The sequence below is a fragment of the Myotis myotis genome, unplaced genomic scaffold (genome assembly GCF_014108235.1).
Source record: "Myotis myotis isolate mMyoMyo1 unplaced genomic scaffold, mMyoMyo1.p scaffold_m19_p_18, whole genome shotgun sequence".
In the NCBI taxonomy this organism is placed as follows: Eukaryota; Metazoa; Chordata; class Mammalia; order Chiroptera; family Vespertilionidae; genus Myotis; species Myotis myotis.
The window spans coordinates 28,169,667-28,194,654 of record NW_023416322.1 but is presented as its reverse complement, the minus strand read 5'-3'; the positions used below and the strand labels follow the sequence as shown (position 1 = coordinate 28,194,654).

Here is a 24,988-nt window from a genome sequence, read left to right as displayed (position 1 = left end):
ACCTCCTCTCTGGCATCATTTTTTAAAAGAAATTATTTTAAATATATTTTATTGATTTTTTACAGAGAGGAAGGGAGTGGGATAGAGAGTTAGAAACATCGATCAGCCGCCTCCTGCACACCTCCTACTGGGAATGTGCCCGCAACCAAGGTATATGCCCTTGACTGGAATCGAACCTGGGACCTTTCAGTCCGCAAGCTGATGCTCTATCCACTGAGCCTAACCGGTTAGGGCGTTTTGTTTTTTTTTTTTTTAATTAAAAAATTGTTAATGTTTTTATTTATTTTTTAAATTTATTTTTATTGATTTCAGAAAGGAAGAGACAGGGATAGAGATAGAAACATCAATGATGAAAGAATCATTGATCCACTGCCTCCTGCACGCCCCCTACTGGGGACCAACCCCACAACCTGGGCATATGCCCTTGACTGGAACAGAACTGGGGACCCTTCAGTCCACAGGCCTTTGCTCTATACACTGAGCCAAACCAGCTAGTGCTGATATCTTAATGTGGGATGTTTTCCACTTGTTTAGGTCTTTAATTTTTTTCAGCAATGTTTTCTAGTTTTCAGTGTACAAGAAAGACTTGTACACTGGCTAAATTTTATTTTTAGGTATTTTATTATTTTAGATGCTATTGTAAATATTATTGCTTCCTTCATTTCCTTTCTGAGATTGTAGGAACACAACTGATTTTTTTCATGTTGTTTTTGTACCCTGCAACTTTGCTGAGCTTGTTTATTAGCTTTAGTAGCTTTCTTGAGAAATTCCTATATTCGAAATCATACTGTCTGTGTAATAGATATCTTTACTTTTTTCAATTTGTGTTTTCTTTCTTTTTCTTGTCTAGTAGCCCTGACTAGAATTCCCAGTACAATGTTGAAACAGCAGTGGTGAAAATGGGTATCGTTGCACAATCAAATTTTTCTTGCACAATTATTTTTGTTCCATAATGGCAAAATCCTAGATGGTTTGGCGTTTCAGACTTTTTTTTAAAATTGATTTTTAGAAGAGGAAGGGGGAGGGAGAGAAACATCAATGTGCGAATGAAGCAATGATCATCCATCAGCCGCCTCCTGTGCACCCCTACTTACTGGGGGTCAGCCCGCAACCCCGACTGTGCCCTCACCAGGAAACGAACTAGCAACCTTAACGTGCAAGGGAGGACGCCCAACCAACAGAGACACGCAGACCAGGGCGTAGGCATCTTGACCTGATGGGTCAAGTTACTGAGTTTTGGAAGAAAGATAACAGGATCAAGCCATAGTGTGGGTGGGGTGAGGCTTCTAGCTTCTACTCTGAGTCTTATTTTAATTCAGCCCTTAAAGCACTTTATACTACACATTACCTCCTGGTAAGTATATAGTCGAGGAAAGGAAGTTAACTGAGGCTCAGAGAGTTAAATGACTTGCCTAAATTAGAGAATCAGTAAGTGACAAAGCTGGTCTGCTGGGTTGTACTAACATGCCACTTAGCTGCACAGAAAGATAATAAAAGTTTGTGTGTAGAAAAGGTGAGGACATTCCCAGCCGCCTCCCATCCCATCCCACTCCCAGTCCCGCTCCTTTAAAGCTTTGCCCTGGACGCAGCCCTTCCATTGGCTCTCATTACAGGGCCCCATGCTCATACGAGGGGAAGCGGCCAATCAGCGCGACTCGTCCCCGCCCAGCCAGCCAGCGCTAGATCGCGTGGTGTCTGTCCCTCCCGCAGCATGCCGGGAATTGTAGTCTAACGAGCCATTTCTGTCCCTAGTGAAAGAGGATCGAGAACTATTAAACCCAGAGAGCTGAGCGCGGCGTGGGCTTAGCTTTAAGGAATACCCCGCCAACAATCTGGGCCTGGAACCGGCATCCTGGAACAGGTGAGAGTGGTGGGGGACTGGGAGCGAGGGCAGGGGTTAGACTCGGCCTTACCTCTGGAAGGCTGCTTCGAGGCACAGGAGACCCGGCCAGCGGCGTCTGAGTCCCCCGTGTTGGGGGGTCGATGGCCCTGACTGGCTCACCCATCTGGAGGTGCGGAAACTCCCGAGCTCTTTGGTGGCTTTCCTGGCATCTCCCCAATACACCCGAACCCGGTTTCTATTCTGCGAACCCTCCTCCCTCGCCCAGTGTGGCTCCGAGGCGTCTCCAGCCCCAGCGCTCCCTGTGGGGGTCGGGCGCTGAGCTTCAGAGCCCCAGGCCACGTGCCCCAGTGCCAGGGCTCCGGCTCCTCTTCGTGGGGCAGCTCAGAAAACCCACACCCTCCTCCGCGCCGCCGGGGCAGATCTAGGTTCTAGATGTGGCGCTGCCACTGCCGAAGGGTCTTCCTAGAACCGCAGTTTTGATCTGTGAAATAGAGCGATTTAAGGATCCTCGCAGCCCCTCGTCTTGAGGAACTTGACTCTGGACCCTTCTAACTGTGCCAGGATTTCGAGGAAGCCAAGAGAGCGGCAATTCCCGAGGTTTCCTGGAGGAGGAGTTGATGGTTGAGGAGGATAAAGTTAGGTACATTAAGTACTTGCCATCTTGTTTTAAGTATGGTCAGTGGAGGCTCAGCCACCAGCCGTACTTTTTGTTCCCCGCATTTCCTTTTTTCTCTAAATGCCCAAGTTCTGTCCAGAAGAGGGTGGGCCCAGGGCCTTTAGGTAAAAGGTGGAGGTGGTAGGGGTGACCTGGGGACCTGCCACCATGCATCTGCCTTTGGTGCTTGTCCCTGCAGGGAGCGCTCGTGCCTCCTCCCTGTGCCAGCCCCTGTCCCCTTGATGCCTCTGTCCCGCTGGCTGAGATCTGTGGGGGTCTTCTTGCTACCAGCCCCCTGCTGGGTGCCACAGGAGAGGTGGCTGGGTTCCCTACAGCGGCCCTCCCTGGTGCACCGGGGCTCAGTCCTGGGGGCATGGCACAGTGCCCGCTGCCGGTGCCAAGTGTGGACAGAGGAGCCTCGGTGAGTGTTGGGGGCAGAAGGTCTTTGGGGAGGGGAGCAGCTGATCAGGTTTCTGACTTGTCCTCTCTCTCCCCAGAGTACTTTATTCCTCCCTCAGAATGAATGGAGACCAGAAATTGGATGTTTATGACCAAAACAAGCAGAATTTCATCCAGCACTTCTCCCAGATTGTCAAGGTGCTGACTGAGGATGACCTGGGGCCCCCAGACACAGGAGATGCTATTGCCCGGCTTAAGGAGGTGAGGGATTTGCGACTTGAGGGAGTGAATTTTTGGTCACTCTGTGTGTGTGGGATCCAGCTATGGTTTTGGGGGGACTTTTGACAGGTGTGGGGACAGGCTTTCATCTGAGTGATGCCAGGTTAGCTCTGGAGGGGCCTGTGCCTGGACAGGTGTACTTTCTCAGCACTTCAATTCCACCTTGTAGATCTGGTAGGGCGGCCAAACTGCTTTGCATGGGTGTAGGCCCTTGATGGTGAAGGTGTTGAACCTGATTTTGTCAAGGAAGGAAATTAGATGTCCAGAAATCATAAGGTGCTACCCTGGCAGGGATCCCGGAGGAAGGCAGCCTGAGGTGGGCTGGAGTGAAGCTAGCCTATCATCAGAAACCTCTGCTCTGGGGCAGGAACTATTGCTGGGGTACTTACGTTACCTAATTCTTTTATTCTTTTGGAGTTTCTAGTAATTCTTTTATAAATGCTGTCTCATTTGTCTGAGGGGACCAAGGAAAAGGAGGAGGTTTGTCTACACTGGGATGGACATTAAAAGGGAAGTCTTTCCATTGAATTAGATCTGGTTGCCAGCAGGATAACAGAAGGCAAAATGAGCAGGAAGAGACACCATTGCCAGAGTGGGGGATGGCTCCCCCATCCTGGGTCCTCTCCAAGCTCTCCTCTGATCAACTTTGAGGGGTGGGAGCTTGTCTTCAGTACAGTGAGAGGCTCTTCGTTTGCAGATAGGTTGAGTTGTGGGTGGGAGAAAGTGGCTGGGAAACGAGGGATAGGTTGTGAGGGGAAGTTAGGAGAGGCGGGGATGGGGCTGGAACTTGAGAAGTTGAGACCTGGGCATGCCAGCCAGGGTTAAGGAGGATTTAAAGTTAGGTCATGGTTGGAAGTAGGAGAGAGCGAGAAGAAATCTCAGAGGAGCTGCTCCCGGATCCTGCTACTCTGTCCCTCTGTGCCCCCCAGGTCCTGGAGTACAATGTCATTGGAGGGAAGTACCAGCGGGGTATGACGGTGCTGATAACTTTCCAGGACCTGGTGGAACCCAGCAAGCAGGATGCTGATAGTCTCCAGCGGGCCATGGCTGTGGGCTGGTGTGTGGAACTGGTGAGAAGGGGGGGGGGGGGGGGGGGGGGGAGAAGAGGTTTAGTAGATGTGGGGGTGCCTTGGTGAGGACCGGAGGGTTGGGCCTGGAACTCGTTCCTTGGCTATTTGTGCTTCTGGGCCTCTAGTGTGCCACAGCCAAATTTAGACAGTGAATTACTCCACAGATGAGCACATGTGGGGAACTTCTTTTGTCAGTAGGTACATATTTCACTTGAAGACCACCTGTGGGCCAGGGCCTTCAAACTGGGCCTACACTCTCTGAGTAAAGTGTCATGGTTCTTCCAGAAGATTATTCTAAAGCAGAGATTGAAAACTGGCAGCCCACGGATAGTTTTTGAAAATGTTTTAGAAATAAGTGCCCTAAATTTAACAAAGAAGAAGATTCACATAAAAACCCAAATTTCTAGTCCTAGTCCATTTGCTTAACGGTTAGAGCATTCGCCCATGGACTGCAGGGTCTCGGGTTCGATTCTGGTCAAAGGCATATACCTGGGTTGCAAGCTTGATCCCTGGCCCCGGTTGGGGTGCGTGTGGGAGGCTAGTTGTTTGGTAGAGTGGCTCACAATCTAGTCTGGATTTGTCTGATTGTTTCATCATGATTACAATGAGGCTAAACATTTGCTAAGAATGCTACATAGGTAATGCGGTATATTTCCCATTACTTCCCACTATAAGCACATACCTGGGAAGACTATTTAAAAAAAAAACACCCAATGCTGAGGTACCACCCCTATAGATTTCTTATTTAATTGATCTGGGGTAGGACTCTGGCATTGCTGTTATTTTGGGGGTTTTTAAAGTAATTTTTAAAATTGATTTTTAGAGAGAGAGGAAGGGAGAGGGAGAGAGAAACATCATGTGAAAGTGAAACATCGATTGGCTGCCTCCTGCATGCCCCTACTGGGGATCTAGCCTAACGCCCTGTCAGGGCATGTGCCCTGACTGGGACTCCAGCCAGCAACCTTTTGGTTCATGGGATAATGCCCAGCCAACTGAGCCACACCAGTTAGGGCTGGCACTGGTATTTTTGTTGTTATTAATTCTCACCTGAGGATATTTTCCCATTGATTTTTAGAGACAGTGGGAGGGATGGAGGGAGGGGGGAAGAGAGAGAGAGGGGGAGAGAGATGTGAGAGAGAGAGAGAGAGAGAGAGAGAGAGAGAGAGAGAGAGAGAGATGTGAGAGAGAGATATCAATTGTTTGCCTCCTGAGATAGAGAGATGTGAGAGAGACATATCGATTGGTTGCCTCCTGAACTTGACCCAACCAGACCGGGGATCGAACCTGCAACCCAGGTACATGACCTTGACCTGGAATCAAACTGATGACCCTTCAGTATGCAGACTGACACTCTAACCATGAGCCACACTGGTTAGGGCTGGCACTGGTATTTGTTAAAGTTCTCCTAATAAATAGAAAGTGCAGTTGGCTCAGAATCATTGCTGGGGGGCAGAGGTGATTGAGGGAGGCCACGCTGTAAATGCCCTTTGTAGACAACCCTGGCTGAATGGTACTGGTTGAAACCAGATGGCCCTGCACTCGTGCTTGGGAGAGGCAGTTGACTGGTGGCTTCAGGGGGACCATGCCACTCCAAATAAACACAATGTAAATAAAATATGTGCCTCCAATGTGGAAAGCCCAAACCCACCCCCGGGTGAGGTCAGAGGTGAAGGTGCAGATTGATGCCTCTTTCCCCAAGGACTTGGCCTGGACCAAGAGCAGCGATCGCCATGGCCTTTTTTGCACTGCCTACACCTAAGCCGGTGGACAGTGTTACCCACTAGAGCACACATACAGATCAGTATGATGTGAAGATTTAAAAACCATGCCTTGGAAAGCTGTATTAAGGAACTAGAATGTGTAGCCTGACTGCCGGGAGCCGGTCCATGCTTGCTGTTGTTGGACCCCGGCACCTGACCCCATAGAAGAGAACAAGTCCTGGGCCTCCCCATCCTGACTTTCCTTCTCAGCTCATAGTGACTCTCAATGGCAGCTCTGTTGCTGGTGGAAGGGACAGTAATAAGGAGCCCTGGGGTCTTATTCCACTCTTCCCTCTTCTAGCTCCAAGCTTTCTTCCTGGTGGCAGACGACATTATGGATTCATCCCTCACCCGACGGGGGCAGATCTGCTGGTATCAGAAGGTAAAGTAAACCCATGGGAAAGTCGCAGTGGGCATGGAAACAGGCCACAGGGAGGCGGTTACATAGAGCCTATTGAGGTGTTCAGAGTGACAGGTTCTTGGTATGAGTCTAGGCCAGAGACCGACTGCTTGTTTTCTGTCCCCTGACAGCCAGGCATTGGTTTGGATGCCGTGAATGATGCTATGCTCCTGGAAGCCTGTATCTACCGCCTGCTGAAGCTCTACTGCCGGGAGCAGCCCTATTACCTGAACCTGATGGAACTCTTCCTGCAGGTGTGCTGCCGGCCAGGCCCAATGCCCAGAGGCTGCCTGCAGCAGCGTGGCCTCCACAGGCCATTTTCATCTGGTTTCAGGGCATAGGGAACACCTAGGTTTTCATGGAAGAGGAAGGAAGCGAGGGAGTAGGGAAGGATGGTGTTAAAGGCAAAGAGGGTTCTCTCTTCCTGTGTGATGGGAAGGAGGGATAAAGGACAGTGCGTGTCTGTATGTGTGAGAATGTGGGCCTTGAGACTTGGTACCCTCCCTCCCTCTTGCTGCCTTTCTGACTCTGCCTAGTTGTTGGCTGGTATGGGATGTGGGGCCCAGGATTTCTGGGTTCCCCAGTCCTGAAGAAAGCCCATCTCATGGCCCATCTTCTGCCTTAGACTTCCTATCAGACTGAGATTGGACAGACCCTGGACCTCATCACAGCCCCGCAGAGCAACGTGGATCTTGGCAGATTCACTGAAAAGAGGTGAGGGACAGTGGGAACCAGACCTGAACAGTGAGGGAGGGCTCCAGGTGGACATTGCCTTTTTGAGGAATTGATCTTCTCTCCCTACTTAGGTACAAATCTATTGTCAAGTATAAGACGGCTTTCTACTCCTTCTACCTTCCTGTAGCTGCTGCCATGTATATGGTGAGTGAGCCTCCACACACCCCCGCTACCCACCAATGTTAGCTTTTATACAATCTGGTGCCCCCACTTAATGGCTGTGTGACCTTGAGCAAGTTGCATATTCTCCCTGATTCTGTTTCTTCAGCTGTAAGATGAGGATAAAATCCCCACCTCACAGGATTGTTGTAGAAATTAGGTGAGGCAAGTGAAAGTGGGTAGTCCATCATAGAGGAACAAGAAATCTTCCATCTGAGTATGGATAGGAGTGGGGAGGAGATGATCAGGCTAAAAAGACTGGATTTACAGGCAGTGAGTGGGATTGACTGGCACCTGAACCTGCTTCTCCAAGTTTCCTTTTCATCCTGAATGAAGTTTGAAATGGCAAAAAGATTATGAAGAAGAGCCCTAGCTGGTTTGGCTCAGTGGATAGAGCATCGGCCTGTGCACTAAGGGGTCCTGGGTTCGATTCCGGTCAAGGGCACATGCCTGGGTTGCCGGCTCGATCCCCAGTAGGGGGTGTGCAGGAGGCAGCCGATCAATGATTCTCTCTCATCATTGATGTTTCTTTCTTTCTCTCCCTCTTCCTTCCTCTCTGAAATAAAAATATACATATATATATATATATATATATATATATATATATATATATATATAAAAGATTATGAAGAAGAATCAGTGACTCCTGGACTGAGCCTCATGAAATAAGAGATGGTCTGAGGGCCTCCAGAATGGATTAATTTTTGCCTGCAGGAAGGCCTAGCTAAAATTAAGTGAGATAGAGATTGGACCACCAGCCAGGACTTCCTAGACCAGGGAAGCCAGGGATGTCTGAATGGAGAGCAGAGAAGATTTAGGGGCCAACCTTGGGCAAGACCCTATGGGTCAGGAAGATGAAGGCGCCCCTCATGTCTCGCCTGTCAATCCCCTTCCACTATAGGCAGGCATTGACGGGGAGAAGGAACACGCCAATGCCAAGAAGATCCTGCTGGAGATGGGAGAGCTCTTTCAGATCCAGGTAGGAAGGCAGGAGGCACTGGCAGAGAACAGGCTCCAACTTCCCTCCTTCCCTGCCTCGGAGCATCTTCATTCTCCTTTTCTGCTCCCCTGCCCAGGATGATTACCTTGATCTCTTTGGGGACACCAGTGTGACGGGCAAGATTGGCACTGACATCCAGGACAACAAATGCAGCTGGCTGGTGGTACAGTGTCTGCAACGGGCCTCGCCGGAACAGCGCCAGATCCTGCAGGTGCCCAAGAGAGGGTTGTGGGCCCCTGAGCTGATAAGAAAGGGGCTAAGGCAGTGGTTCTTACGTGGGGGCGGTTTTGTACCCCAGGGGACATTTGGCAGTAGCAGCAGACATTTTTTGTTGACTTGGTGTGTGTGCATGTGCTAAGGTCTCTCTAGTGCAGTGGTTCTCAACCTTCTGGCCCTTTAAATACAGTTCCTCATGTTGTGACCCAACTATAAAATTATTTTTGTTGCTACTTCATAACTGTAATGTTGCTACTGTTATGAATTGTAATGTAAATATCTGATGTGCAGGATGGTCTTAGGCGACCTCTGTGAAAGGGTTGTTTGACCACCAAAGGGGTCGCGACCCACAGGTTGAGAACCACTGCTCTAGTCGGTAGAGGCCAGGAATGCTTCCATACATCTTACAATGCACGCAACAGTTTCCATAACAAAGAATTATGTGGCCCCAAATTTCACCAGTGCCAAGGCCGAGAAACCCTGTGACAGGAAGCTGAGGGCTGAGCTAATGTCTGAGCATTCGGAGTGGGAGGGGGAAATTGAACATATTAGACAATCTTAGACACTTAAAGACACTTGAATGGGAGGCAGGAATCAAGTGAATGGCATTGGAGATGTTCTGAATATATGGATGAGGGGCGTGGAGGGGGCGTGGAAGCACTAGGGGAAGAGTAAGCCTGTTTTCCTGCCTCCACCCCCTTCTAGGAGAATTATGGGCAGAAAGAAGCTGAGAAGGTGGCCCGGGTGAAGGCACTCTACGAGGAGCTGAATCTGCAGGCCCTGTTTATGCAATATGAGGAAGACAGTTACAGCCGCCTTCTGGGTCTTATCGAGCAGTACTCTTCGCCCCTGCCCCAAGCCATCTTCCTGAGGCTAGCACAGAAGATCTACAAGCGGAAAAAGTGACCCAGAGACTGCCAGGGCGGGAGGGGAGCGCTCAATAAATTATAGTATGTCCTCGCTGAATGTCATCCATAGATTCTTGGATACTGTGACGAAATTTTGTCATATATTAATTGATATAGACAAGAGTTGTATTTTATGATATTTCTGGTCACAAAAATATCACGTCTAGGTGGGTGTGGCTTGGTTGGTTGTGGGTGTGGCTTGGTTGGTTGGAGCATCATCCTATGCACTGGAAGGTTGCAGGTTAGATTCCCGGTCAGGCACATATCTAGGTTGCTGGTTTGATCCCAGCTGGGGCATGTATGGGAAGCAACCAATTGATGTGTCTCTCTCACACTGATATTTCCCTAACTTTCCCTTTATCCCTCTAAAACAAAATCAAGTAAAAAAAACCCATCAAATACTTCTAATATTAAACACTGAAATGAGCTATACACACATTTAAGGAATGAATAAAAGAAGTTAAGGGTTGTGTGTGATAGGAGCCTATCTGGGCAGCTCAAAGTGGAAGCCAACACTGGGCAGGCGGCCCTTCCATTGCAAGGGCCCAATCATCCCCACAACCACTCAGGCAATTGGACACCAACTCACCTCACCTGCATGTCTTTGGGCTGTTGGAGGAAAACAATCCAGGAGAAAACCCAAAGGGAAGAACTTGCAAGCTGCACACAGTGGACCTGTCTGGAATCAATTTTCTCAATCCTATAAAAAAAAACAAGGAAGAATGAAACGATATTATACCAGAACGTGCTGTCCTATCCAACCTTGTGGTTCTATTCTTGCGTATACCAGCCAAGGATGCAGCTCTGTTCTGAATAGGTAGGGTGGTTCCACAGAAACCAGGGCGATGACTTCTGGACCTCTAAGGACGAAAAAGCTTAGAACATACCAAAAACACAGACAGGCCTTAGGTGGGTGACACCGGCAAGACGTCAAGCGCAGGGGGCTGGGTCTGAGCCCCGCCCCGCCCATGCGTGAAGGGGCGCGGCTGCGCAGCGTGGGCGGGCTGTCCTACCGCCGCACCCCTTCCCTCCAGTCAGTGCGGGGACTGTGAGCCGCAGAGGAGCTCAACGCCTGGAGCAGTTGCAGAACCGAGGTGAGGAGGGCTCGGTCTGGGGGTGTGGATGAATGGATCTGCATGAGGGGTGGGGCAGGAGAGGGAGCAGTGAAAATGAATAGGGGTGGGGTGGTGGCCGGATGAAAGACAAGTACGGAGAGAATGGACAGAAACCCCGGGTTTCTAGCCCGGTTTCTACCGGGGCTGTAAGCTGAAGCCCTGTGCGGTCTGTGCGGGCCGGCTTGACATGCAGACTACTGCTCCATCCCCCCGCTCCTGCCGCCCTTCCCTGCATTCACCAGCCAGACGCAGCGCCCCCCCTCCCCCACTTCAGAGCATTTGGGCAGGGCCTCCCTTGGCCCCTACTCTGGGAGTGATTGCAGCCAAGAGGACCGAGGGTCCATTCTGGACCGCATCCTTTTTCAAGTCCCCCCCCGCCCCCCCGCACCCCCATGGGGATCCAGAGCGCAGCCGCATTCTCTGATGCCACCCCCCGCCCCATGCCGCGCCACTCCCGGGGGGTTCCATTCGATTCCACCTGCAAACACTGCAGAGGAAACTAAAGGCCAGTGGATGGTCATTTGCATCTCATTTGAATATTGTCTGGAGCAGGCGGCGCCTTCCCGGGCCTGCTCCCGCTGTCAGTCACCTCGGTGTCCTAGCGGTCCGCACCCTCACTGGCTGGGTTTCACCATCCCTGTCTTCTAGGTCAGCATCTTCGGTTGCCAGGTAGGCGGATGCGAGAGGCCCGGTCTTCCTGATTCTCTGGAGGCCATCCCGTCGCCGCTGGCACCATGCTGTCCCCTCAGAGGGCTTTACTCTGCAACCTCAACCACATCCACCTCCAGCATGTCTCTCTGGGCCTGCATTTGTCGCGCCGTCCTGAGTTAAGGGAGGGGCCCTCGAGCACATCCTTCCCCCCGGGGGACGCAGGGGGCAAGGAGAGCCGGGGCCCCTGCAGCGGGACCCTGGTGGATGCCAATTCCAACAGCCCAGCGGTGCCCTGCCGATGCTGCCAGGAGCACGGGCCAGGCCTAGAAACCCGGCAGGACCCAGCACAGGAGGAAGAGGGGGCTGCCTCTCCCTCGGACCCGGGTTGCTCCTCCTCTCTCAGCTCCTGCTCAGATCTTAGCCCTGACGAGTCCCCCATTTCAGTCTACTCGCGCGACCTCCTTGGTGACCAAGATGTCCCCCCTCAGCCTAGCATCACCCCCCCGGAGCAGGGCTCCCCTCTGGCCTCCGCAGGCCCTGGCGCCTGCTCTCCCGACAGCTTCTGCTGTTCTCCCGATTCCTGCTCCGGAGCTTCCTCCCCACCCGGCCCTGGCCTGGACTCCAACTGCAATGCGCTGACCACCGGCCAGGACCTGCCTTACCCAGGGCTGGAGGAGGAGGAGGAGGGTGGGGAGCAGGACCTCCTGACCTCCGAGCTCTCAGAGGCCGACGACGGGAAGACCCACCCTGGGAAAACCGAACCCAGTTGGAAAATCAACCCCATTTGGAAAATTGACACCGAGAAAACGGAAGCTGGCTGGAAAATCCCCGAGGACAATAACTCTGGTTGGAAAATCGGTGGGAATACTAACTCTGGTTGGAAAGCGGAGCCTGGAAAGTCTGACTCCGGTTGGAAGACCAATACAGGAATAACTGATTCTGGCTGGAAGACAGACGCAGGGAAAAGTGATGGAGGCTGGAGGAGTGACGTCAGCGAGGAGCCGGCGCCCCACCGGACCATCACGTCCTTCCACGAGCTGGCCCAGAAGCGCAAGCGGGGCCCGGGGCTGACCCTCGCGACGCAGGCCAAGAAGGACCGCAGCGACTGGCTCATCGTCTTCTCGCCCGACAGCGAGCAGCCCCCCGCTGGGTCGCTGGGCGGCTCCCCCGCGGCGCCCCGGGAAGTCACCACCTTCAAGGAACTGCGGTCCCGCAGCCGGGCCCCGCCCCCGCCAGTCCCGCCCCGAGACCCCCCAGCTGGCTGGGCCTTGGTCCCGCCCCGGCCCCCACCCCCACCCGTTCCTCCCCGGAGGAAGAAGAACCGATCGGGGCTGCAGCCGATCGCGGAGGGGCAGCCCGGGGAGGGCAGGGAGGTCCGGCCCGGCGAGGAGGCCCCAGCCCCGCAGGAGCCGGAGGAGCCCGGCGCGCAGGCGGGCCGTGAGGGTAAGAGGCCGCCGGAGGCAGCGGGAGGAGGGCTGGGCTTCGGCCTTGCCCCAGCCTCCGAGGCTCACAGCCCGTCTCCGTGCCCCCCACCCCCTTTCTGTCACCCACCCCTCCTGTGCCCTTCCGCCGGGGAGCGCTCCGGGAAAGGGAAGCCGGGTGGGTCTCTGGGTGACGGGACTAACTCTTTGCTCCCTCTTTCTCCCGCCCTTCCTCGCCTGGCTGCCCATCCGCTGCCCTCCTCTCCCTTCGCACCTGCCCCGCCAACCCCGCCTGCAGCCCGTCCCCTCCTGGTCCCTCGGCCCCTGGTTTTCCGGTTCTCGGCTGACGGGCGCCCCCTGTTGGAGGGTGGGGGCGCGGGCACCGCTGGGTCTCTGCTCCTGGCGCCTCTGGCGGGCTGGCCCGGCGCGGGGCTGCGGTTGCTGGGGGCGCCCAGTCCCGCAGAGGAGCCGCTGCTGCCTGTGCGCCTATCCCCGGTGGGAGCCTATTCGCCCCCGGCGCGCGGGGCCCTGTCCTGCCTGGCCAGCCCCGAGCTGGCGCTGCTGCTGTCCCCGCTCTTTCCCAGAAGCAGCACCTTCCCCGCCGCGGCTCCCCCACCCCGCCAGGTACCCGCCCCCCCGCTGCCACCGCCACCTCGTCCGCCGAAGGCCCCTCGCTGGACCAGGAGCCCACCGCCTCCTCTCAGGCTACGTAAGACGGCCCCGGGCCGGCCCCGTAGGCCACGCCCCAGGCGGGCCGCCCCGCCCCTCCTCGGCTCGGCTCCCACCTCCGCGGAGGTTGCATCCGGGTTCCCTGCTCCGCCCCGCCCTTCGGCCTGGCCGATTCCTAGCGAGTTCATTGGTTCTGGGAGCCTGGCTCCGCCCCGCCCATCTGGCCGATTCCTAGCGAGTTCATTGGTTCTGGGAATGTGGCTCCGCTCCCGTGCTGGCTGGGCGCTGTGGACGCGGGCCTGTGCGGCTTCAAACTCAGTTCAGGGGCCTCCATCAAGTCCGTTGATAGGGACCTGGGGTGACCCCTCTGTGGAGCCCCTGGCCAGGGCGGGCCGGGCCCGACCGCCTCCTTGCTGGGGGAACGTGCAGGGTGCAACTCCCCAACTCTCCCGGCTGCAGAGGGCCTGGTCTGGCCTTCCTACCCACCAGCCTCACTGGGCTGCGGGGCGCCCTCCTCAGCGATGCCGGAGCAGGACCTGGGTTTCCCCTTTCTGGTGCCTTCACTGTAGCCTCCCAGCCCTTGGATCTCCGCTCCCTCCCTCTCTTTTCCATTCTCGTCTGTCTGTCTTTCCATTGGTCCGGGCTCCCCACGTGCTCTTCCGTGTTCGCGGGCAGGACGCAGGCCCGGGGGTGGGGGGAAGGTGCCCGCCCCCTCCCTCGCCCTGTCATCTCCTGCCCTAGAGGCCCCAGCGGGCGGGCAGGAGGTGAGCGCGGCTGTCCCTGCGCCTGGACTTCCGGGATCGCGGAGGTGGGAGCTGGGCCCTGAAGAAGGAATGGAAACGGGGAATTGGGGTGCACAGGGGCGGCGAGTGCTGAGATCCGGGCAGCATTTCACTCCGAGGTCCCGGGTCGCGCTGCCCGTGCTGTACCCAGCTTTGTGTCCCCTCTCCCAAGACTTCAGGGCTGGGTGCTGTGGACCCGTAGGAGGTGACCTGTGCCAAAGCCTCGAGTCCTCGAATAACCCTCGGTAAGTGTCTCCGCGTTCTTTCCTCACCGCAGTCCGCAGTTCCTGGTCCTTCGCCGGTGTCCCCGGGGCCCAGCGACTGTGGATGGCAGAAGCCCAGAGTGGGACCGGCCAGCTGCAGGAGCAGAAGAAAGGTAGGACACCCCCGCCCTGGCCTCGGAATCCGCTGCCCCTCACTGTGCCCTCCCCTCACGGTCAGATTGCATGAACCGGGTTCTCCCAGGCCCTCGCGTGTTCCTGGGAGACAGGGGCTTTGATGCTTCTCTCCCCTCCCCCTCCCCAGGTCTCTTGATAGCGGTCAGCGCCTCCGTGGATAAAATCATCTCGCACTTTGGGGCCGCCCGAAACTTGGTTCAGAAGGTGAAGTTGTCTGTGGGAGGGTCTGTGGGTTGAGGAGGTGAATGTAGCTCTGTGGGCGCAGAACTTTGGACAGGAAGCGCGCTGTTGGTATCTCTGGACCCATGCCCACTGCGTTGCCTCCAGGCCCAGTTGGGGGATAGCCGGCTGAGCCCAGATGTGGGGCACCTGGTGCTGACCACCCTCTGCCCGGCTCTCCATGCCCTGGTGGCTGACGGGCTGAAGCCTTTCCGAAAGGACCTCATCACTGGGCAGCGCAGGAGCAACCCCTGGAGCGTGGTGGAGGCATCGGTGAAGCCCGGTGAAGTGTGGGACTCTGCCCGGGGCTGGGCCCGTAGGGAGGCCGGGCTGGGGCTGGGGCTGGGGCTGGGGCTGGGGCTGGGGCTGGGGCTGGGGCTGGGGCTGGGGCTGGGGCTGGGGCTGGGCTGACAGCTCGGGTTGTCCTCAGGCTCCAGCACCCGGTCCTTTGGAACCCTGTATAGCCAGGTCAGCCGTCTAGCCCCGCTGAGCAGCAGCAGAAGCCGCTTCCACGCCTTCATCCTGGGCCTCCTCAAGTGAGTGGCATTCTTTCTGGCGCCCCTCCCATGGCCTGGGGACTGCAGGGGGATCTCAGGTGGGATTCCCCAGGTTCCTGGCGCAAACCTCTCCTGTTCCAATCTCATCTCCCACCCCCTGCCTAGAGGGCGCTGGAGTCCTCCACCTCCCTGAGCTTCTGTTCCCTTTTCTCCCCCAGCACTAAGCAGTTGGAGCTGTGGTTTTCCAGTCTGCAGGAAGATGCAGGTCAGAGGTTCAAATGGGAGAGGATGGGGCTGCTAGGCTGTGAGGGAAGGAGGAAAGGGGATCTGTTCTGCTGGTTCCCACTAATGCCAGGATGATCTTAATCTGCTCTGCGATCTTATTACTCTTCTGCTTAAAACTTTTCCAAGGAGTCCCTTAGCCCACAGGGGGAAAGACCCAAATCTTCACTATAACCTCCCATCTTGATTATTGGCCTCTGCCTTCTTCTCTTGCCTCTAAGTCTGGGGCTTTCCCTGGTTCCTTGACAGGCTTCCTTTCTGAGTCTTTCCTCCACCTAGAATAGGACTTCCTGCCCCTCATTAACTTTCATCCTTTAGATTTTCCAGTGAGGCTTCACCTTGCCCTCAGACTAGGCTAACCCTCACCCCCTATTTTGCTCCCATGGGCCGGTCCTCCTTTCTGTTACTCAGTTTCTTATCACCACTTGTTCTATCTGTGCTTCCCTCTCTAGGCAGTGGTTTTACATGGGCAGGGAGGTATCAGCCCTGTTCCCCACCATGTTCTTCTCTGCCCCAGTGCCTGGCATAGAATGAGGCCTGAGGGATGTTTGTTGATGGGTGGGCTGATGCAGGGAGCCCTCTGGGACTAGGCTGAGGGCAGGGACTAATGTTAGCCTGCTTCTTTTCTAGGCCTGCTGTCCCTCCTGTACCTGCCCACTGGATTCTTCTCTTTGGCCCGGGGTGGCTGCCCCTCCCTGTCCACAGAGCTGTTGCTCCTGCTGCAGCCATTGTCGGTGCTCACCTTCCACTTGGATCTGCTCTTTGAGCATCACCACCACCTGCCCCTGGGCCCACCTCAGACTCCTGCCCCGCCAGGCTCACCGCCAGCCTTGCAGCAGACTGTGCAAGCCATGCTGCACTGGGGGGGTCGGCTGGCCCAGAGCCTTCGTGGGGCTTCTGAGGAGACCCCTCCAGGCCCTTCAGCCCCCTCAAGCCCTCCCAAACCAGGCAGCTGGTGGGAGCAGCTGACCCAGGCCTCCCGGGTCTATGCCTCTGGGGGCACGGAGGGCTTCTCCCTTCGTCGGTGGGGATCCAGGTGTCCCGGGACTGTGGCTGAGGAAGCACAGGAGAGATCGTTGCCCACAGAGGACACGGCACCAGGCAGAGGCGTGTGGCTGGGAAGACTGTTTGGAGTGCCTGGGGCCCTCACAGAAACTGAAAGTGGAACTCTAAAGTCCAGGTAATGGGGCACCTGGTCCCCTCCATGACCTCTGACCCCATCCCACATCACCCAGTTACCCAAATATGAAACTAGAGTGATCCTCTAGGTCAGAAGTTGTCAGTCTGTTTTTCTACAGCCATGAGCTAAAAATGGTTACATTCTTGAGAAGTTACATTTTAATGGTGATATAAGCACCTATATGATGTTCTCCATTTGCCTCTCGGCCCTTAGAGCCAAAAATAGTTACTATTTAGCCCTTTAGAAAAAAGGAAGTAGTTGCTGAACTCTGGCTTCAGATACTCTCCAGTGATCATCTAGGTCTCTCTGAGTGTACTGGTTCCCAGAGGTCCTTTAGTGACTTTTGTGTTGTAGACCTGTTTTCACCTCCCTAATCACCCCAACAAACTGTCTCTCTGCCCTTAGCAGTGACCAGCTCCTGATCTCTTTTGAAGCACAGGCTGCTCAGCCTTTTTCTCCCTCCAGAGCCCTGGGTGTTGTTTTTTTTTTTTTTTTTTTTTTTTCTGGAGGTGGGGTAAACTCTGTGACCCTGTATCCCTTCCTCCAGGAGACCATCCAGCTGGCTGCCTCCCACAGTGAATGTGTTGGCTCTGGTGAAGAGGGTGGCACCTTCTGAGACTCCCAGTTCACCGGAGGAGCTTGAGGCCTCAGCACCCAGCACGGTGCAGACCCATCGGTAAGGAGCATCGGGGAGAATGCATTGGTGTGCACGTGTGTGTGCGCATTTCTGTCTTCAGAGGGGAGGGGAGGTAGTTTAAAAGGCTGTGGGGCTGTAAAGTCAGACAGTGCTTAGTTTGCATTACATTTCTGCTATTATTGGTGTGAACGCATTTCTCTGAGCCTTGGTTTCTTTCTCCTTAAAGAGGATAATTTATACCTTTATTGTGGTTGTTAGAGAGACTAAACATAATTTTATAAGAGCATCTGGCACAGAGGAGGTGCCCAGTTAATGACAAGTATGTATTGGATGTGCCCACGTGCATACCCTAGGGGACTGTGCTTCCCTTCAGTGGGGTCTTCTAATTTGGCACCAGAGATTGCTTCTGCTTTAGGGTCTGGCTTCCTTTGGTTTCTTAATCCATTGAATTAGGTTTCTTGATTTTTCATTCAGTAATACTTTTCAAGTACTTACTATGTGCCAAGCATTATGCTAGGGGAGGGAAAACAAAGATAAACATATTGGAGCCCCTGCCTTTAAGGAGCTTGTAGTCCAGTGGAGATACCAATGAGTAAACAAGCGGTTAAAATTCTGTATGGAGCCGGCTGGTGTGGGCCAGTTGGTTGAGTGTTGTTCTATGCACCAAGAGGTCACTGTTCGATTCCTGGTCAGGGCACATGCCTGGGTTGCAGGTTCGATCCCCAGTAGGGGGAGTGCAGGAGGCAGCCAATCGATGTTGCTCTCTCATTGAGGTCCCTCCCTCCCTCCCTCCCTCCCTCCCTCTCTCCCTCTCTCTCTCTCTCTCTCTCTCTGTCTCTGTCTTCATTCCTTTCTCTCTAAAACAAGAAAAGAAAAACAATAAAAACATTTTAAAAATTCTGTATGGAAAAGGTTGTAGGAAAGGGGCCATATAGACAGGGCTTCTTCCCAAGGTTGCAGACTCAGGGAAGGCCCAGTGATGGTGTAGGGTGTGTCAGAAGGAATAGGATGCAAAAGTGGAGAGGCCCAAGTGTAGTGAGGCACTACGGACACATGTTTGGTTGTGCCCACAGTGGAGGTTGTTGGCAGCAGTGACAGGAAGCTATAGGCTTCAGTAGGCCTAGACCTCACTGTGAGGTAGGGGGAACCACTGAAGGGCCATAAGCTGGGGGATATGCTTGCTTGTTTTTGAAGGATCTCTGTCTGCTGTGTGGGAAATGGAGCTGGGGAGGGAGGTCATGAGAGATGAAGGGAAATCAGATTATATGTAGTGGTTGAGAGAAAGGATAGAGAGCTAAACTAGAGTGAGGGCAGTGGAACTGATGAGAAAGACAGGTGGAATAGTGGGAGATACAAACACCAAGCTAGTTTTGGTGATTGATTGGATATGAGGAATGAGAGACCCTGGTTTTTGCTGGGAGCAACTGGGTAGAAGGTAGTGCTATTTACCAGTATAGGGGACACAAGAGGAGGGACTGGTGTGTAGAGTTAAGATGAGTTATTTAAGTTGCAGATGTTGAATTTGAAGTACAAGAGAAGTGCAAATCATGTCAAGTTGCTGAAGAGTGGGTTTGGAGCTCAGGAGAGGGCTGGGGCCCCACAGGGAATCACATGTTGCTAGACACGAGCCCCATGTTCCCAGAGCTGAACCAAAGGGATGTTCCACACAGTGGGAAGATGAGACCTGGGACAGCTGGGTACCCCCACTTCACTTCATCCCAGCATCTGGCTCCCCACAGGGCAGTCCGTGCTCTCTGTGACCACACCGCTGCAGGACCTGACCAGCTGAGCTTCCAGCGTGGGGAAGTGCTGCGTGTCATCGCCACTGTGGATGAGGACTGGCTCCGCTGTGGGCGGGATGGAATGGAGGGGCTGGTACCTGTGGGGTATACCTCTCTCGTTCTCTAGGCCTAGGACCTTTTTCCTTTCCTGCATATGTCTCTCTCTCCTGTCACTTTGGAATGGAATGGCCTGTGAACTGATTTTCCCAGAAGCATTTTCCCTGTCTGTAAAACGATACTTTCCTCCCACATCCCTTTCTACTAATATGTGAAATAAATTTTCCTACTTCTCTCCCATACCCACCTGTAAGTTGAAATCTGCTCTTCTTCCAAATATATACAAAGCAGCTTTCCTCCATGCAGTTTCTTTCCTCTTCTCCATCTGCGTAAGGGAATATCTCCCTATCTGCAAAATGGAAATCTAGTCCCCATCTACCTTCCTGTGTAAGCACTCTGCTAGTACACTATATGCCTCAGTTCCCAAGACTAGAGGGTCTCTAGTTTCCTTCATGTGTATGAATCTTCCCCCACTTCCCCCATCCCATGTTGCCAATATTTATTATGTACTCATGTTGTACTAGGTGTTAAAGTCTGGATACCCCTGGTGGGTGGGCCTGTGATGTTGGACATGTCTCCTTCCTCTTTTGTCCCAATAAAGTGTGGGAGTTGAATGTGTGTGTGTATGTGTGTGTGTGTCACAGAGGGTTTGAGGACATAGGCTGTGGGAGGCCCTCTTGTAGGAAGCTCAAGGGAGATGCTTCCTTCCAAGCCCAGGTTCAGTTCTTACTGATTCCTGAGGAATGCAGAAGTGCCCCTTGATTGTGCCTGAATCTCAGAAGTGCCTCTTTATTCCGAGACGTCACTGCTTTGTTTTGTGGGACTGATAGGTAGGAGCCTGAGTAAATAATGGGAGAATGGGGAAGACGTGGCCCTTGAAATTATACTCATTAGATTTGTATCTGAGGTGATGAAGGATTAAAGGGTTGCAGAAAGTGACAGATTGTTTTCTATTTAACATTACTATTCTGCAGTAATACAATTTCAGAAAGCACAATAACTTGACATTTATATCTTTGTTAGGAGTTATTGAGTTTTGGTCTTCTGAAATGAGAATAGTTAAGGTGCTCTGGAGCTTTGAGGATGGGGTAGGAAATCATTATAAATGATTGCCTCGAGGAAAATCACTAAAAGGTTAGAAGAATAAAGATATAATTATAACCAGGCAACAGAAAAGTTAGGGGGAAGGTGAAAACTATTAAGTGAAATACAGGGAAAAGATATCTGGAAGTTTTCCTTCATTTTGGAGAACTTGGTTGGAGAGGACAATGGGCAGGTAATAGGAGAGGGGAGATAAAAACAGATCAAAGCTTTGTGACTACTCGGGAGCAGGCTCTGAGTAGACTCAAGTGTCTCATACTTGTTATTTTGAAGGCTTATTATTTTTTAAAATATATTTCATTGATTCTTTTTTTTTTTTAATATATTTTATTGATATTTTAGAGAGGAAGGGAGAGAGATAGTTAGAAACATCGATGAGAGAGAAACATCGATCAGCTGCCTCCTGCACATCTCCTACTGGGGATGTGCCCGCAACCCAGGTACATGCCCTTGACTGGAATCGAACCTGGGACCTTTCAGTCCGCAAGCCGACGCTCTATCCACTGAGCCAAACCGGTTTCGGCTATTTCATTGATTCTTTACAGAGAGAAAGGGAGAGGGATAGAGAGTCAGAAACATAGATGAGAGAGAAAAACATCGATTCAGCTGCCTCTTGCGTGCCCCCTACTGGGGATGTGCCCACAACCCAGGTACATGCCCTTGACCGGAATCGAACCTGGGACCCTTCAATCCGCAGGCTGACGCTCTATCCACTGAGCCAAACCAGCTAGGGCAAGGCTTATTTTTTAAAAATATTTTTATTGATTTCAGAGAGGAAGGAAGAGGGGGAGAGAGATAGAAACATCAATGATGAGAGAGAATCATTGATCGGCTGCCTCCTGCACACCCCCCACTGGGGATCGAGCCCGCAACCCCGGCATGTGCCCTTGACTGGAAATGAACCTGGGACCCTTCAGTCCGCAGGCTGATGCTCTATCCACCAAGCCAAACCGGCTAGGGTGTTGAAGACTTATTGTTAAACTCCATTCCTGGCCAATTCATATCAATCTGCTCCTTGCTTTAAATTTACATTTGTGTTTAGCTGCCCTTTCAATTTTGACCTCAGTTTGCATTTCAGATGTTTTCTAGGGTGATGTTTCACCAACTAGATTCTGAGAGCCTCTGGGGATTCCTAGTTATATTAGGAGTACTCAAGTTTACAGAAATTGCCACTGCAAAAGTTTTATTTTTATAATGTTTGAAATTATAAAACACTAGATATGAAAGACTACTTTGATTTTTTTTTTTGGGGGGGGGGCAATGATTTCTAAAGTTTCAGATTTGAGAGAGAGAGAGAGAGAGAGAGAGAGAGAGAGAGAGAGAGGGAGAAACATCCATCAGCTGCCTCCTGTACATGCCCTGACCAGGGATTGAACTCGAAACCTAAGATATGTGCCCTTACTGGGAATCGAACCCTCAACCTTTTTGGTGTACAGGACAATGCTTCAACCAACTGAGCCACCCAGTTAGGGCCTGATGATATGGTTTTAAAAGGATCTTTTTGGAAACAGGATGGAGAAGATCCTGGAAGATAAATGGAGGATAGGAAAGAGGAAAAAATAGCAAGCTCACCACTCTGTAGTTAGGAAAAGTTTTTTCCATTTAATACTAGACTTTTAAGGATTTGAGATGCAAGCTTTTTATGCAATTACATCCAATGTTAAAATTGGTAATACATAATTTACAAAGATTAACATCAAAACAATCATCTATTTAGATATGCTTTTGTAAAAAGGAAATATATTAGCAGCATTTATATTTTCCGCAATCACACAGCCTACAGACATGCAGACTAACTGTATCTATTTGCAGTGATGTAGTGCTTTGCCCCGCATTTCAAACACCAAAACCCACCTGGCAGCTAGGGGGATCTTTTTATTTCGTTATTATAAAATAACTGAAAAATAAAAAAAGGCATTAATCTCTACACAAGTAAGAAAAAAACAAGTTTTTGCACTTACCTAACATTTGATTGTCTAAAAAACATTTCAGTTTTTAGTCTTTCAACAAAAGAAAGATAAAATGACAGAGCGTAGTGTCTTTTGCTTCTGTTCACACATATTACAAAGTTTTTTCTTTTTTTGACTTTTTTAAAATTTTAGTGTTTAACACTATTAAAGGAAATATTGAATTTTAAACTCTTTCTTGTAACTTTCCTGCTTTTGACTAAAAGGAGACTCCCAAAGTGCCCCTATTCCCTCCCCCCTCCCCCCCGGCTCCCTGAAATGAAAACCAAAAAAGAAACCACTCAAATGGGCTTGGACATGCGATGTTTCCAGCTCCACACGTGAGTATCTTATACCCAGGTCTCTCAGTAATGTACAGTGCTTCTCTACAGTAAGAAAATACTCCAAATTATTTTCTTAATTCTCTTTTTTCTTTAATAAAATATTTATTCTGCTTTTTTTCTGTTCAAGGGGATCTTTGGCATCCCCGGTCTCTTTTGTTTATTCCTCAAGATTGACACAGAAAGAATAAAAAGGAAAAAAGATTCAATGGAATGGAAGGTGGTCAATGTTTCTACCTAAACAAGTCAGAGTGTCGTCATCATAAGGGAAAATGTACAATTAGGACAGCATTGGTCCAGTATTAGAAAAAAGTAATGAGGACTGGTTTACTATTGTATTGCTTGCTAATCACGCAGCAGATATATATATATATATATACACACACACACATATATATATACACACACATACGTGTGTGTGTATACACACACACACACACACACACATATATACACATACAACTTGGCACATTTAAAAAACATTTTTTCTCTTATAAGAACATCTAAAACTTATATGCATATGTATGTCTGAGAAGACAACAAAGCAAAGCTTTTTAAATTTTATTTTTAAAGAGACATTATTGTCTGGTAACTTCTGGCCCAGAGAATGGGAAGGAAGGAAACACCCTGGATATCCCTCCTGATGATCAGGAGGGTGGAGGAAAGATGGAACTAGGGGTAGGGAGAATACACTGTCTCTTTAAGAGATAAAAATTGAAAACTGTACAATTAAGAAAACAAGAGTAGTGTTTTGAATTGATAATCTACACTCACAACAAATACTCTGATAGGTGAATACTGTTCAACAGTTTTGTAGTGATTTTTGTTTCGTGGGGGTTAGAGTTCATTTTTATATAGGTTTTAAAATGATTTTATTTTGAAATGAATCTTCATTCGCACAGCACAGCAGACACACACAAACCACAGTGCATAAACTGTACATGTGCTGGGGGGAGGCCTGGCCTCGTCAGAAAAAAATATGTTCGGCAGGTTAAAACGAAGATAATTCTAAGTACTGTGCCCTCTGACCCCATGGGGGCCTTCCCTATTCCATGATTCTATTTTGGGGAGTAGATGTAGGGAGAGGAGCAGCAGTTACAAGTGCTTTGAGTTATCAACTCATGTTTTACTTTGACATTGTTGGGCAAGAAAGGAGAAACTTTCCTCATCGGGGATCTGGAAAGAGGCCCAGCTACTGTTTCTGTCTCAGGTCTCTGGGATAGCTCTTGGAGCCTACAGAAAGCAGATGGGGTAGGTGGTGGGGTTCCTGGCCCTACCCCTTTGGATTCTGAGTTATACCTGGGTATAGGAAGCAGCTTCTTAGCAGTGCTTGTGGGATCAGAGGATGACAGAAAAACCCAAGCTGGGGGAGGGGCAAGTGTTATAAAGTACCAAAAAGTTTTGGTCATCCTCAATGTGCTCTGCCTTCCTCCCTACGTTATTATTAACCTTCTGGATGAAGCCATGGAGAGGAAAACAAGTTAAATTGAACTGGTTAGACAGATCCCCTTCCTCTTCCTCTCTACAAGCTCCAAGGTTTATTAAGTACCTAATGTTAACGTCATGGCCCCATTCCCCTTGCTGGATGGACCCTTCCCACTCCTGTCTACACTCAGAGAACAGGAGGCAGGACTGTTAGCTCCACTGGATCTCAGATGCTTGAGGTTCTCATTCTTTGAGGTTCACTTTCGAAAGCTGTTTTCTGGGATAAACAGAGTACGCCTTCGCAGTTTCCTGCCTGATCCTTCCTCCAGCAAGTATGTCACATCGATGGCTGAAAACAGAACCAAGGAGGCTGATCAAATACCACTGGCCTACTCCTTACTCCAGATCTGAGTTCTCAGATCAGAGGACTTCAATGATTGCTTTTCTGACCTATAAGCAATTTAGGCCTTCCTCCAGCTAGGTATAAAAGCTAGTCTCTAGGAAGGAGAGCATCTCACCTCCCACAGTTTCATTCCCCAAATATAACTAAAGGCAGGCCCATTAAAGAACTATGCCACTTTCTTAGAATACATTCCATTCCGGACCAGTAGTTAGAAGTTGTTTTTTTTCATTCCATCTCCCTAATTTTCTATTTACCTTAAATCCTAGATTTTAGCCTGACTCTTCTTACCATTTTTTCCAGGGATTTTGTCAAGGAGATTGAGCAAGATCTGGTTGAGTCGTTCCCGCTGGTTATGCCGTCGTTCTTCAGGGGTACAGGCTGACTGAGCTTCTTGACTACTCTCTTCTGTTTTTTTTCCGCCCTCACTGACTTCGGCAGTGGCCCCTTCCTGTTCTGGCTCCTCCAGGCTGGGCATCTCGTTGGCTGCTTGCTCCTGACTGGCCAGAACTTCTTCAATCAAGGGCAGAGCATCGTCCTCCTGGCCCAAGTCTTTTAGGGGTGGCTTTGAGCGTTCAGACTTCCAGGACGATCTGCCAGAAGGATACGTGAACTTAGAGTAAGGCTGAGAAGGGCACTTGGGGTTGGATAGGGCATGAAGG

The 24,988-nt window shown here is 51.3% G+C and overlaps 4 protein-coding genes across 25 annotated transcripts in view; 2 read left to right on the top strand and 2 right to left on the bottom strand.

The window, feature by feature from the left end:
• The window catches only part of PKLR (pyruvate kinase L/R), a 28,490-nt gene extending 15,114 nt beyond the window's left edge, over positions 1–13,376 (bottom strand). Inside the window, exons 1-3 of one of the 4 annotated variants that reach the window (XM_036343784.1) lie at positions 13,264–13,376; positions 10,014–10,124; positions 1,914–2,324 (exon numbers count right to left, since the gene is read on the bottom strand). In XM_036343784.1, the coding sequence (XP_036199677.1) occupies positions 1,914–2,006 (93 nt within the window). In that variant the 5' untranslated portion in view covers positions 2,007–2,324; positions 10,014–10,124; positions 13,264–13,376. Of the gene's footprint in view, positions 1–1,913; positions 2,325–10,013; positions 10,125–11,128; positions 11,266–13,263 lie in introns of those variants that run through there. The other 3 variants (XM_036343785.1, XM_036343782.1, XM_036343781.1) reach the window with 3 other exon arrangements.
• On the top strand, positions 1,703–9,482 carry FDPS (farnesyl diphosphate synthase). Of its 3 annotated transcripts, none has more exons than XM_036343802.1 (10): positions 1,703–1,861; positions 2,996–3,158; positions 4,106–4,246; positions 6,308–6,388; positions 6,538–6,660; positions 7,032–7,120; positions 7,213–7,285; positions 8,202–8,279; positions 8,377–8,511; positions 9,222–9,482. In XM_036343802.1, the coding sequence occupies exons 2-10, from the start codon at positions 3,018–3,020 to the stop codon at positions 9,420–9,422; spliced, it is 1,062 nt and encodes a 353-aa protein (XP_036199695.1). In that variant the 5' UTR covers positions 1,703–1,861; positions 2,996–3,017; the 3' UTR covers positions 9,423–9,482. The 3 variants fall into 3 exon arrangements, with proteins under 3 accessions (XP_036199695.1, XP_036199694.1, XP_036199693.1); XM_036343801.1 differs by lacking the exon at positions 1,703–1,861 and adding an exon at positions 2,405–2,483; XM_036343800.1 differs by lacking the exon at positions 1,703–1,861 and adding an exon at positions 2,698–2,919.
• RUSC1 (RUN and SH3 domain containing 1) lies at positions 11,240–20,052 on the top strand. Of its 5 annotated transcripts, none has more exons than XM_036343776.1 (10): positions 11,240–12,633; positions 12,910–13,320; positions 14,340–14,438; positions 14,588–14,664; positions 14,788–14,962; positions 15,110–15,215; positions 15,395–15,441; positions 16,089–16,638; positions 17,186–17,314; positions 19,015–20,052. In XM_036343776.1, the coding sequence occupies exons 1-10, from the start codon at positions 11,274–11,276 to the stop codon at positions 19,181–19,183; spliced, it is 3,123 nt and encodes a 1,040-aa protein (XP_036199669.1). In that variant the 5' UTR covers positions 11,240–11,273; the 3' UTR covers positions 19,184–20,052. The 5 variants fall into 5 exon arrangements, with proteins under 5 accessions (XP_036199669.1, XP_036199668.1, XP_036199671.1 ...); XM_036343775.1 differs by having other exon boundaries at positions 18,946–20,052; XM_036343778.1 differs by lacking the exon at positions 12,910–13,320.
• Positions 17,485–24,988, bottom strand: part of ASH1L (ASH1 like histone lysine methyltransferase) — a 133,424-nt gene continuing 125,920 nt past the window's right edge. For 10 of the 13 annotated variants that reach the window (XM_036343760.1, XM_036343764.1, XM_036343766.1 and 7 more), the window contains 2 exons: positions 24,618–24,919; positions 21,792–24,275 (listed from right to left, as the gene is read on the bottom strand). In XM_036343760.1, coding sequence (XP_036199653.1) covers positions 24,184–24,275; positions 24,618–24,919 — 394 coding nt within the window. In that variant the 3' untranslated portion in view covers positions 21,792–24,183. Of the gene's footprint in view, positions 17,789–18,075; positions 18,133–21,791; positions 24,276–24,617; positions 24,920–24,988 lie in introns of those variants that run through there. The other 3 variants (XM_036343762.1, XM_036343761.1, XM_036343765.1) reach the window with 3 other exon arrangements.

Bases quoted from the DNA above. Each gene is read 5' to 3' on its own strand.
- FDPS (XM_036343800.1), top strand. From the start codon at position 2,741: ATGCCTCTGTCCCGCTGGCTGAGATCTGTGGGGGTCTTCTTGCTACCA. The intron at 6,389-6,537 runs GTAAAGTAAACC...GTCCCCTGACAG, and splicing joins AGATCTGCTGGTATCAGAAG to CCAGGCATTGGTTTGGATGC. The intron at 6,661-7,031 runs GTGTGCTGCCGG...CTTCTGCCTTAG, and splicing joins TGATGGAACTCTTCCTGCAG to ACTTCCTATCAGACTGAGAT.
- RUSC1 (XM_036343775.1), top strand. From the start codon at position 11,274: ATGCTGTCCCCTCAGAGGGCTTTACTCTGCAACCTCAACCACATCCAC. The intron at 14,963-15,109 runs GTGAAGTGTGGG...GGTTGTCCTCAG, and splicing joins GGAGGCATCGGTGAAGCCCG to GCTCCAGCACCCGGTCCTTT. The intron at 16,639-17,185 runs GTAATGGGGCAC...CCCTTCCTCCAG, and splicing joins AGTGGAACTCTAAAGTCCAG to GAGACCATCCAGCTGGCTGC.